This window comes from Magnolia sinica, chromosome 6 (assembly GCF_029962835.1).
Source record: "Magnolia sinica isolate HGM2019 chromosome 6, MsV1, whole genome shotgun sequence".
Classification (NCBI taxonomy): domain Eukaryota; kingdom Viridiplantae; phylum Streptophyta; class Magnoliopsida; order Magnoliales; family Magnoliaceae; genus Magnolia; species Magnolia sinica.
In genome coordinates this window covers 12,159,822-12,173,295 of record NC_080578.1, presented here as the reverse complement: position 1 = coordinate 12,173,295, position 13,474 = coordinate 12,159,822, and the positions used below count along the sequence as shown (strand labels likewise).

General features: G+C 38.9%; 1 protein-coding gene across 1 annotated transcript; it reads right to left on the bottom strand.

Annotated features, from left to right (window-relative positions):
* Window positions 1-259: 259 nt before the first annotated feature.
* On the bottom strand, window positions 260-1,721 carry LOC131248284 (uncharacterized). The gene is made up of 2 exons (XM_058248488.1): window positions 1,524-1,721; window positions 260-662 (listed from the first exon to the last, which is right to left on the bottom strand). The coding sequence occupies exons 1-2, from the start codon at window positions 1,671-1,673 to the stop codon at window positions 486-488; spliced, it is 327 nt and encodes a 108-aa protein (XP_058104471.1). The 5' UTR covers window positions 1,674-1,721; the 3' UTR covers window positions 260-485.
* Between the last annotated feature and the right edge of the window lie 11,753 nt (window positions 1,722-13,474).

The following is a 13,474-nucleotide window of genomic DNA, read 5'->3' as shown; positions in this document are numbered from 1 at the left end:
CTCGGTTTAGTGGCAAAGGGGCTTCACCAACAAGATGGACTAGTCAAAGATATTCAGCCCAGTGGTCCAACCACTATCACCAGCAAGCTACAGAATGTGTAACTTGCATGAATCATCAAGGTGCCACAGCATGCACCTAGATGGTTGTGTTCATTTTTGTAGAATGATTATGATCATTCAACAGGGGAGAGACTAGAACAGACCAAATTCCATGATGGGTCCCCGAGTCAATGCCTACTTTACACCCACCATGGTGCCATAAAAGAAATGAATTATGTTGGCTTTCAATTGATCAGAAAAGGGAAATAGGAAATGAATAATGCTCATCACCCATGCGTTGATCTTAATGTGAAAAAAAAAAAGGGTAGAAGTGATAGCAGTGATGAAATTTTTTATTTTGGTCCTCTTATATCTCAGATCAATCCCTTGCTTTTGATTATGCCAGTGATATGCCCCCATGATTTATGGAAACATGGGGAAAAGACTCACACAATTGGGATCGGTGTGTCATCTTCATTGCTATTATTCGTCCGCTTTTGCACAGCTTTCACTGCTACTACTCTTGCTTTGTTGGCTGCTTCGTTGGCCACTGCTACTGCCTCGTTCACCGTCTCATCAACACTGGCCACATCAAATGCTTTCTCTGCTGCTCTTCGAGCTTCCTGATTATTAAAGGAGAACCATCAGCAAAGTTCTTTTTTTTTTTTTTCTTTTTTGTTTTTCTAACAGTTTTATGATAAAGCTGGGTCAGACGGGATCCCCTACCATGCATAGATGGCGAATCAATGGGTTAATTGTTTAGACATACGACAATTTTCCCTGAAATGTTATGACTGAGCTTGGAGGACGAGGATATATGTTTCGTTGTTCATCACCGTTTACGAATGGTGGCAACTTGTCTACCATAAAATTTGAATACAAGCCCGCTAATCCAGACCGTTCAAATTGGGGGCCCAATGTGGATGGCGCATAGCCAGAAAATCAATTGATAGAATGATCCTAAACATACAATTGGTTACCATCAAATAGACAGCTAAAAAAGAACTAATGACCAGTCAAATTCAGGAGATAAAGGTGGTTAATATCTGATATCATCAAACGGTGCAATTTTTGGGTTATGCCACATCCACAACAGAACTCACAATCTGGATGGGGTGGATCGCAGAATTTGCCCCATGCATACAATGAATGAGAAATTGACCACCATTTAGAAAAAAAAACAAATCACCTACAACCATTTTTACACCATGACCTGTTTCTATGCCTTTAGAATGTTTGCTTCCACTTCTGCCCCTGAAAATAGCAGTTTTGAAGGCAAAATTCTTGTAACAATTGATGGTATGTAAAGTTAGCCTAGGACCAGGTCAGGTGACCAGTTGTCTTAAGATAAATGGCAGTCACTGCAGATGATGTAGCTCTTTCTTAGTAATTCTCATTTTTCCCTCTTGCCATTTCGTCTTTTGCTGCTGCTTTTGCAATTCACTTGAAAATTTTAAATCATGGGGAATAGAAAGTTCTATTACCTGGACTGCATCGAGTACTTCTGAATGGTTGACGGCGACAGGAAATCCATCATGAGTGTTCTGCGTGCTCAACATATCAGGGACACCATTTTGCCAGTCGCCTGACACTGTCTCTCCGTTTATTAATGTATACATCCCAAGTCCCAGCATTCTTCCCTCGTGCCAGGCTCCCTCATACCGAACTCCATTTGCAAAACGCATCTTGTCCTCAGAATATTCCCCGGTATACGGGTCCCCGTTTCTGCAAATGGTGGCTGAATCAGTGACCAGAAACTGGATAAAAAATATTCTGTCCACTACACAGGTATCAAAAGCACATGTGATCAAATTTTAATGCTAGATGTGTAATCCGCCAAACAGTCATTCCAACATTAGCCATAGCGATGAGATCAAAGTGTGGTTTTAACGAAATGAGGCACAAAAACATTGTCATATTTGCACTTCAGCTCGACTAATCTGCCAACGTTGAATAATGTAAGATGATTGAATGGGCATGAGCAATAATACTTACAAGGAAATCCAACTAACCACACGCTAGAAAAAATGAAACTCCATAGATAGATTCTTTGCACATGAACTTAATAGAGTAACCCAAAAGTTGATGCATGTGGTGTGGTGGCTAGTAAGTCGTTCATCAACAATCTGTTACATGCAGGAACTACATTTGTGAGGACAACTAGCTACGATTCAGTATGTTGTAAAGCAGAGATGCAATGAGAGTCAGAGATATACGTGCATGAATTTTTTATTTTTTTTTAAAGGCCACTTGCAAGTGCATGATAAGATTAAACAAGAAAATTTACCCAGCAGGCATACTTAATTTTGAGCCACACATCTATCTTGTTCATATTGGATATTCATATGGTTTACACATGAGCCTGGTCTAGATTCCGTAAAAAATTTGTTGCCCTGATGTTGTGATATATGCACATGTTGCATGCATCCTATTTACTCACTCATGGAAGCATAGGATACATACTCTTGCATATCTGTGACAACTAGTGAGATTTTCAGGTTTCATGAAATATTTCTGCTCCCCAAAATGACCAATTTTGATATCTTGGATTAATAATTCATGAGAGTGGCGAGATTGAGAAGTTGCTCGTTGAATTCAAGCAGGGTGGAAGAAGTGGAGATGTGCCTTTGGAGTCTTATGTGTTCGTCAAGTAACAATCAAACTAAAAGGAAAATTTATCGGGTAGTTATAAGAGTAGGTATGCTTTATGGGATAGAATGTTCAGCAGTTTATGGTATAATATTTTGGTGTTTTCACTTCATCCTTGTAAAAATGACCTTATAACAGTTTGGATGGCATATAAACATCAAGACACCTAGGAAGGTTTCAATTGTAGGAATTTCTTTCTCCACTGTTTCATCTTGTATGGCCTAGTTGAGTTTTTGATCATCCTAATTTTTGGTTACATGTCTTAAAATGAGCTCTAAAAATGGATGAATGGATTGGAATTCTTATAAACATCACTGTGGACCCCACTATACATCATCGCGCTGGAACTTTATGCAAAAGGCTTTCCCTAGTGAATCCGCGTCCACGGTTTCCATTGGAAACGGACTGGCTACTCCCCTGCCACTTGGTGCTATGTGGGCCCACCATGGTGTATGTGTTTCATCCATGCCGTCCATTTATTTTTCTAGATCATTTTATAGTCTGAGACCAAAAATGAGGTATAACCCAATCTCAAGTGGACCACATTACATGAAACAGTGTTGAATGAACGTTGACCCTTAAAAACTTTTTGGGGGCCATAAAAGTTTTGGATCAAGCTGATCGTTGTTTTTTCCCTTCATTTGGGTCTTTATGACCAAACCAACAGATTGGATGTCAAATAAACAGTACGGTGGGCCTTAGGAGGACTTTAATGATGGATATCCAATCACCATTGTTTTCCTGTAGTGTGGTCCATATGAGATTTATATCCCTCTCATTTTTGGGATCAACCCCTAAAATTATATGTAAAAATAGATTAACGGAATGGATGAAACACATACATCATGGTGGGGCCCACAGAGTACCGACCACCACCACCACCGGGCTGGTGGTGGGGGGAGTAGTCAATCCGCTTTCATTTCCATTTGGGATTCAATGCCACATTGAATAATGAGACTCGCAACGTCACCTATTTATATGGGTCCCACTATGATGTATGTTTTGTACACCATCAACCCATTTGGAGATCATGTCAGGGCATGAACCATTAAAACTGGAGAGATCATAGAATTTAAGGTGCAAAACTTGAGCCAAGGATCCACTTGTAGAAATCGGGGAGATCTAAGGTATCACAAATTATGATCCAAATATTTATTATGGACATGTTCAATCAAATCTATGAAAATCAAGAAAATGGTCTCACGACATAGGAAAATAGTGAACAACAGACGTCATACAGTAGGAACACTCACACGCACCATTGTATTTCACGACTAAATCATTCCCCTTAATCTAAACTATAATCAAGGTCGTTCATCAATTCAATGGCACAAAGTAAATCTTCACCCCTTAGCCCTAGCTAAGGGGTTTAGCCCAACATGGGTAGGCTAAATAAACAACAAAATAAAAAATAAAAAGGGGAAGAAAAGAACATGAAGGAAGAAGAGAAAAAAAATCACTCCTTAACCTTGCCAAACCCAACCGATGCTTTCAGCGAGCACAAACCAAACACCCTTGCTCCCTTCTGACGTGCAGCCAACCAACCAAACACCCTTTGTTTCTTCCAGCCGTTCTCTCCCTCTCCAAAACCGAGCTCTTTTTCATCCTCTTTTCTCTCCCACGGCCCTCGTTTTTATAGTTTGCTAGGAGTGGAGGAGAGCCTTCGCAGCAACAGGCGGTGAGGAGTCTTCCGTAGCAGAGAAACGGCGTGCGCCACAAAAAGTGAAAACGCCCTGCTTTTGAACTCTGTTTGTTCGACTGACTGTCGTGGTAACAGGGCCTGCGCAAGGATGGGTCGCTGTTGAAGTTGGTGGGGTCCACTTCCTTTTAATTTGAGAAATCCATTCCGTCCATTGGATTCTGCTCGAAATTTCGGTCAGAAATGACTAGTTTTTGTGGAGTTGTAGTGCTGTCCACTGTATAGAATCAACTAGCCATTAATCTTGCGTTTTTGACGATCCACGTGCGTACACGTGTATGGGCTGAAAAGGAAAACTAAGACAGGGTTTTACCCCATCTATGGAGTGAATGGACAGCTCTGATCATGCAATGGGGCAAAGAATGGGCCCCACTACTCCGAGCCGACGAAACAGCGTGCGGACGCTGTTTCCTTCATGAAGAAGGTCGGGTCAACCGGCTTGACCCGAGGAGTCTCATCCAGTGCGCAGTGGGTGCACTTGCACCTTACGTACATTCAATGTACATGTGGGATCCATAGTAATGTATCTGAAAGATCTGCGCCGTCCATCTGTTTTGTAGCCTCATTTAAGTCGATGATTCCAAAATTAAAGCGTATCCAGAGATCAAGTGGGCCCCACTTAAGGAATTAAGGGGCTGATCTACCCATTGGGCCACTTCTAAGGGGATTCAATGGTTCAAATTTGATGTGTGCGGTTAATTTATGGTCGTGAGGATATGTATAAAGTTTCGAACTGATCAGATGGTGGGAACCCTATGATCTTGCATTCTGGACACTTTTCAGTCAAATCCTTGCATTTACCACCCTTTTTCAGTCCATGTTCGTAAATACACTCTGCATCACAAACACAATTAAATCAGGCCATTAAACGGTATCATGCGTGTAAAACTATGCTGTAAATGGGTCTGATATGCAATATTTGACCCTCAACATTTTGTATCCACACCGTCCAACCATTTGGAGAGATCATTTTAGGGCATGAGCCAAAGAATGAATCAGATCCAAAACTCGAGTGGACCCCACCACATAAAACAGTGGAGAAAGTCACACACACCATTTATTACGACTGAATCTAATCTAAACCTCATCAATTTGTCTACTGCAACCCCGTCACTTTATCTGCTGAACCCTGTCACTTTGTACTGCAAGCACGTCACACTTGTCTAGTGAACCTCATCACTTTGTATTGCAACCCTGTCACTTTATCTAGGTTCAGTAGACAAAGTGACGGGGTTGCAACACAAAGTGACAGGGTTCAGTAGATAAAGTGACGGGGTTGCAGTACAAAGTGACGGGGTTCAATAGACAAAGTGACGGGGTTGCAACACAAAGTGACAGGGTTCAGTAGATAAAGTGACGGGATTGTAGTACAAAGTGACGGAGTTCAGTAGACAAAGTGATGAGGTTTGGATTGGATTCAGTCATAATAAATGGTGGGCGTGACTCTCTCCACTATTTTTTGTGGTGGGGTCCACTCGAGTTTTGGATCTGATTCATTCTTTTGCTCATGCCCTAAAATGATCTCTCCAAATGGTTGGACGGTGTGGATACAAAACATACATCATAGTGGGACCTATATAAATAGGTGACATCACTTCAGTAGCGAGTCTCACTGCTCATTGTGGCACTGAATCCCAAATGGAAATAAAAGCGGATTGACTACTCCCCCCACCACCAGCCCAGTGGTGGTGGTGGTCGGTACTCTATGGCCCCACCATGATGTATGTGTTTCATCCATTCCATTAATCTATTTTTACATATAATTTTAGGGGTTGATCCCAAAAATGAGAGGGATAAAAATCTCATTTTTTATATTGCTGGACATATTGTTGTTGCAGCAAAGCTAAACTTTTTTTTATATAACTTTTTATATTTAAAAAGCAGATCTGATGAGTACCAAGACTTTGCACTAGAACACAAAGCTAAACTTTTTTTTTTTTTCTTTCTTTCCAATTTGAGAATTTTCCTTTTACTTTTATTCTACCAACAAAATTATGTTTACCGAGTTCCACTGATGATTCCTTCATACTTGTTGTATGTGGAACCACACACAGGCTTGTCGTATCCTAGAAGCTTTTTGCCAGCAATTCGTCAGTGGGATCAATTACTTTGAGAATGAGCGAATAATGCTCTGAGGACATCGTGATCACACGTGCTTCAGCATGTTCTTAATATTTTTTATTTTCAATTTCTTTCTATTTTACAATAATTATAAATCCGTAATTTGATATTATCAAATTATCAACAGTAGCGACATTGTTTATTATAAAAGCAGTGTACATGTCAACTACGATAGTATCAACAAAGATATTTATTTGAAGAGGTTACTAGAAGAACTGAAATTCAACTAAAAAATGATGGTGATTACCATGATAGTTAGAGTGCATCATATTTAATTAAAAATTTGGTATTTCATGCTTAAATCAAGAATATTAATGTATAGTATTACTTTGTTCGTAACTTAGTGAGGGATGGACAAATCTAATTGAAAAAAATGATGGTGATTACCATGATAGTTAGAGTGCATCATATTTAATTAAAAATTTGGTATTTCATGCTTAAATCAAGAATATTAATGTATAGTATTACTTTGTTCGTAACTTAGTGAGGGATGGACAAATCTAATTGAAAAAAATTTACGCCGCAACAAAGTAACATATATGCTAACAAAGCCGGTTGTAAGGTAGTAATTTATTTGTTGCGGGACTTCTCTTTGGATTATTATCACCAAGCGATTTGTAATGTTTGGGTAAATATTATTGGAGTATTTTTTCACTATTAGGGAAAGTTAATCTTCTAAGGAGAGAATGTTGTGGTGATGGAGAGGCATACTCAGTTATGTAAATATCCCCGCCATGATGTATGTTTTTTATGCACAGTCTGTCTAATTTTCCAGCTCATTTTAGGGTATGGGCCCTAAAATTAAGTAGATTCAAAACTCAAGTGGACCACACCAAAGGAAAGGAAACAGTGGTGATTGATCGCTCACCATTAAAGCTCCTTGAAGATTACAAAAGTTCTCGATGAAGCCTACATGTGTTTTTTCGCTTCAACTAGGTCCATGTGACCTAATCAACAAGTTGGATGGCAAATAAACATTACAGTAGGCCTAAGAAGTTTTTAATGGTTGGTGTTCAATCACCACTGTTTCAGCGTTGTTCTAAATCTAGATTTGGCTATGGCTCATTTCCAAGCTAATCCCCTAAAAGGAGCTGCAAAAAAGATGGACTGTGTGGATAAAACACATACATGGTGGGCCCACAAAGCTTGACATTCAACCAACAAAAGGCCAAATATTCTATTTTTAGGATCTTCCATTGCAGGATATTTTTAATGAGTGGGCCATCCACGATGACTTCCATCGCATTTGCGTTTTGGATCTCTGAACCATGGACCCTATTTGTAGAAATTGAAAATCCCAACTTCCACCATACGGTTTTGCAGGCTAACTTGTGAAATGTGCATTCGAATATTTTTTACTAGGCTGAGCCTGTTTGGGAGCGTGGATTTGGAACCCCTTCGGAACTTCTATATTTGGAATATTTCGGTTGCGTTTGGCATTTTGGATTTAGATTTTCCTGTAATCTAAAAGTAGTTATACATAGTATATTTATAAGGGTTTGAATTTAATTAATAAATCAACTTTAACATCTCTAATTAGTGTGTATGTAATGTTTAGCACAATGATTGTAAGAAGTCTGTTGAAATATATATTTTGCCCAAAAATAATGAAATTCCAAGTCCTAGATAAGCCAAGTATAGGATCACATCCAAGTGAGTAACCAACTATTTTTAACCATTGATTTATATGGATAATGTTTGGATGGTGCAGATTATCCTACTAAAGCAATTATAGTGGTGCAGTTGATAACCTGATTGTTTTAGGATATCATCAATAGGCCATGTGCCCAATAGATTAGTAGTCTAGTGACACACATGTTACATATGCAACTCTTGAAAGGATTTCAAATGTAATTCAAGCTTCTACCTTGGATTTCAAATTCCCTTTTTGAGGGGATTTAAAATCTCCACTTACTTTATGTTGCCAAACACTCCAAATCCATGGTGCCAAACGACCCCTAAGTTATATCCAAGCTCAGCTGGCGCTGTAAAAAGTAAGCTCAAATCCAATCCGACTCCGCACATGGGCCAAAATAGTCCAGCCCAAGACTGGCCCAAGTATTTGTACAAGGCCCGGCCCAATCCCGAGCCTCATCCCTGGAAGGTAGGAGAGAGAGAGAGAGAGAGAGAGAGAGAGAGAGAGAGAGAGAGAGAGAGAGAGAGAGAGAGAGAGAGAGAGAGAGAGAGAGAGACTCACTATGCTTGACCTTTAGAGTAGTGCTTTTTCGTAGCCATTAAGTGCAGAAAGAACCGATCTTGCATGCTCATTTCAATCAAATCCCACCATCCATTTCTTCTTTCCAATCTCTAGTTCTGGGGTTTATTTAGATTCGGTAGATGGGTTCTAGATATGGTAGAGATTTTGGATATGTGTTGAGAAAATCTAGCAATGGAAGTAGAAAAGTTGGGAGAGATTTGTTTTTAAAGAAGGATTACAATGACAGAACAGAGAGTTGGAAGAGAGAGAGGATTTGCATAGGTTGGAGATGAGAGAGAAAGATCAAGAGGGGGAGGCATGAGAGAGATGGAGAATTATTAAAAATAAAAAAATAAAAACATAAAAAAATAAAAAATAAAAAATGGGCCGGGCCGGCCTTACTGGGTTTTGACCATCTATGTCCAAGCCCAACCCTTTTTTATACAGGCTGGATTTTAAGCCCGACACAGCCCAGGATGAAGAGGCCTGGAAGCCTGACAAGTCAAGCCAGCCCATTGGACCCCCATTTCTGAGGGAGGATGTCTCAAGTGCAACTAGTTGGGGTTGGACTACAAGTTACAGTCTATCCAAATGATAACTTCAAATCTATTAAGTGCATGTGAAATCCAGTCCTTCCAACATGTTGGCCCCACCATAAGGATGGCCTAGTGCAAAGGTCAGCCCTATCCACTCATCAACCGAACCACACCATATAAAACAATTTCCAGCCATTGGTTAATAGGAAAGTGCAAGTGTGTACACTCAAAGGTTGGCTTTACTGCCTTTTCCAAATCGTGATTCTCATGATGAGGCTAACCTATTGGACGGGTTGGATTCTGTATACACATGAAAGTCGAAATTATCCTTTGGTTGGCCTTGAACTTACCATCCAAGTCGTTGGACTTGAGACCTTATCTTATTATTATTATTATTATTTTTGGTTAGCTTGCTAGTACACCCACTGTCAGTTCACACTTCACTGTTAGCCACCTGAGACCTTATCTTAAGCAAAGATAAGATAGTGATATTGTTCATCAAACCGGTGCATGGGCTCACTTGCAATTCGGAAGTTGCCCAAGATGGACTGCAAATTCATTTCATTTTATTTATTGGAACAAGTACCAAGGCGATTCTCTAAAGGATAGATTTTTTATGAGGCACGTGTGCCACCCTGGCACCGTGTGAGAAATCACGACAGTTAATTAGCTGGGACCTATAGTTATCATGCACTGTCTAGAGTTCAGGCAAGTTCGCTCATCAAGTGGCCAACATGTTTCAGAAAATTGGATGGTTAGAAGATAAAGACCAACGGCTTAAATTGAATATACATGTGTTGGGCCCACCTGACCAGTGCACGTGCCCAATTTTCGGGCAGGTCATGCTAACAATAGGACATGATAAATGGTTCGGATCGTACCGATATGAATAGTTAAAAGGCTTAGCCACTTGTTCAGCCTTGCACGGAGGATGGACGTGTCCGGTGGCAGGATAGGCTTGACTCACCCCAGTTGGGGGGTGACTTGTGGTAGTCTGGAAGCAAACCGGATGGGATGCTACCAAATGAGAGTCAACTTGGATGAGTCATTCGAGTTTTAAAACCATGCTTATATCAATTGTCTTACAAGAGTATCAAATCATTCTCAAAAAAATCAACTACGTTGGAAGAAGATGATTGATATAAACTTGATAAGACGATGATTAGTGCAATTTAATTGTACTTGACTAACAAAGTTCTTTATAATATCATTAATAAGATGACAATCACGAGCCTATGAGTGAACTTGAAGAGTGTATATATACATGACCAACTCACTCTTCAATCGTATATATATGATGAGACAGTTGTACAATATAAAGATGGCGAAAGGGTCAAACATCTCTGAACACATCAACGCCTTCAACAAACTGATTGACAAATTAACAAGTGTAGAGGTGAAGATCAATGAAGAATACAAAGCCTTAATTTTATTAACGTCTCTTCCTGATTTCTACGACTATCTTGTGGATACTTTGCGCCATGGTAGGGTCGGACTTTAATATCATTATCCCATCCCTTCACTTGAAGCAGTTGAGAATGAATAACTAGAGAATGTATTTCTACGAGTGTATTGTTTGCCAAGGAAAGATTGTCTAAGCAAGGGAATGAGAAGTCACGATCGAGGTCTAAATCAAAGGGTAAGGGAAAGTTGAAGTATTGGAATTGTGGTATGACAGAACATATGAAAAAAACTGTACAAATTCTAAAACCTAGAATAAGGAGAAATCATATGATTCACCGAATGAGGCCAAATGGTAGAATCCATTGAGGGTACAAGTGATTGTGACATATTGTTTATGTCCAAGGTTGGAAACTTGTGTGACGAGCGGATTTTGAAAATATGGGCATCATACCACATGTGTCCTAATAAAAGGTGGTTCATCACGTACAACGAGTATGATGGTGGCCTAGTTCTTATAGGCAACGTTCATGCTTGTAAGATGATAGTAATTTGTTCGGTTTGCATCAAAATGTATGATGGGTAGATCGTACTCTAACAGAAGTGAGGCATGTTTCATATTTAAAGAAGAATCTAATATTTATGAGAGCTCTTAAGGCACTGGGATGTAAATTCATCATTTATAAAGGTGTCTTGAAAATTTTAAAAGGGGCACTCACTATTTTGAAGGCATGGATGAGCGGAAAGTTTTATAGGTTGATTGGGAGCATTGTATCAAGTGGGGTTGTAACGTTTGTAATGGAAACGATGTCAGCACGTATGTGGCATGCGGTGTTAGGCCACATGAGCGAGCACGGTGTAAAGTTATTTTTTAATCATAGTTTAATTCTCTAGCTTTCAAAGTTTTGATTTAGATATATATGAGCATTGCATATATGGAAAACAATCAATGTTGAATTTTAAAGTTAAAAAATATGTTAATAAATAACAGCTTAATTATGTGCACTCGGATATGTGGGGGTCGTTACCCATTGTTTATAGAGGAGGGTCATCATTCATTGTCACATTCATTGACGGCTTCTCTAAAAATGTGTGGATTTATTTCATGAAACATAAATATGATATTTTCATCATTTTCAAAACATGAAAGGTAATGGTCGAAAAGTAGACAAGGCAAAATGTGAAAATTCTGAGGACTGATAACTATAGAGAGTTTACTTCTAAGGAATTTAATCAATTTTATAAAAACAATGAAATCGTGAGGCATATACAAGATAGTGTGATTGAACATATGAATTAGATTCTTTTGGAAAGACTCTAAAGTATATTGAGTAATGGTGTATTAGGTAAGGAGATATGGGCTGAGGCCGTTAACACGGCTTGCAATTTAGTGAATCAATCTCCGTCTACGCTAATTGATTGTAAAATTCTAGATGAAGTATGGAGTGATTAGAAATTCATTACTCGGTGCTGCGGATATTTGGTTGCGACACTTGCTCTCATGTACCATCAGTTAAGAGGGATGAGTTAGATCAAAGGGCGAAAAAGTGTACTTTTGTTAACTATGGTGATGGTCTAAAAGAATACAGACTATATGACCGGATTTTCTGCAAGATCATATTTAGCCGGTACACCAAGTTTAATGAGGATTCTTTATTCTACAAGGATTACCATAAGGAAATAGAAAAATCAATGATTGACGTTGAAATAGATAAAGTTGAAATACTTGAAGAAGCTAAGCCGTGGGAAGAGGTACGTAAAGAGGCGGTGGCACTACCTATTAGGAGAAATCCACCAACGAATCGCAAGTTACCGTTGAGATACAAAAATGACTCAAATGTTTCTTTTCCCTCATTACGGATAAGAAAAATCTGTCAACTTTCTAGGAAGCATTAGATGACATAAATGCTAAGAAGTGGATGACAACGATGTATAATGAGATGGACTTTCTATACACAAACGAAACGTGGGAGCTAGTGGAGCTACTCATTGAAAGGAAAGCGATCGGGTGCAAGAGGATTTCTTATAAGAAACTGGATAGGAACAAGACCAAATTGGTAATGAAGAGCTATGCTCATAAAGAATATGTCGATTTCAATGAAATATCCGCGCATGTGGTCAAACAAGTATTTATCATATTTGTATTAGTGTTAGTTATACAATACAATCTTGAATTGGAACAGTTAGATGTGAAGACTACGTTTCTACATAAGGAATTAGAATAACATATCTACATAAAACGTCTTAAGGGTTCGAGATGCATAGAGCAGAGAATAAAGTTCACAAGTTAAAAAGGTTGTTGTATAAGCTGAAACCATCACCTAAGTAGTGGTATAAAAAGTTTGATTCTTTCATATTGAGACAGTAGTTTATCACATATGAGTTCGATCATTATATCTATTTCAGATCATTGAGTGATGGAGAATTCATTCTCTGGTATTGTATGTTTATGATATGCTTATCGCCAGCCATAGTGTGTTTAAAATTAACATATAGAAGGCTTAATTATTTCAGACATTCGAGATGAAAGATCTAGGGGCTGCAAAAAGGATTATCGGCATTGACTTACATAGATACAAAGAAATGAGCAGGCTATAGTTATTTTAGGAAGACTATCTTGAGAATGTCTTGGTTAAATTCAAATTTGAAAATGCTAAACTTGTTAGCACAACCCACACTGCTCATTTTCAATTTTCTTTAAAGAAATGTCATACATTAGATGAAGAAAAGCAGTATATGTCTTGTGTCCCTATTGAGCGTGATTGGCAGTCTCACGTATACTATGGTTTGTACTAGACCGGATATTTCACATATAGTGGGTGTTGTGAGCAG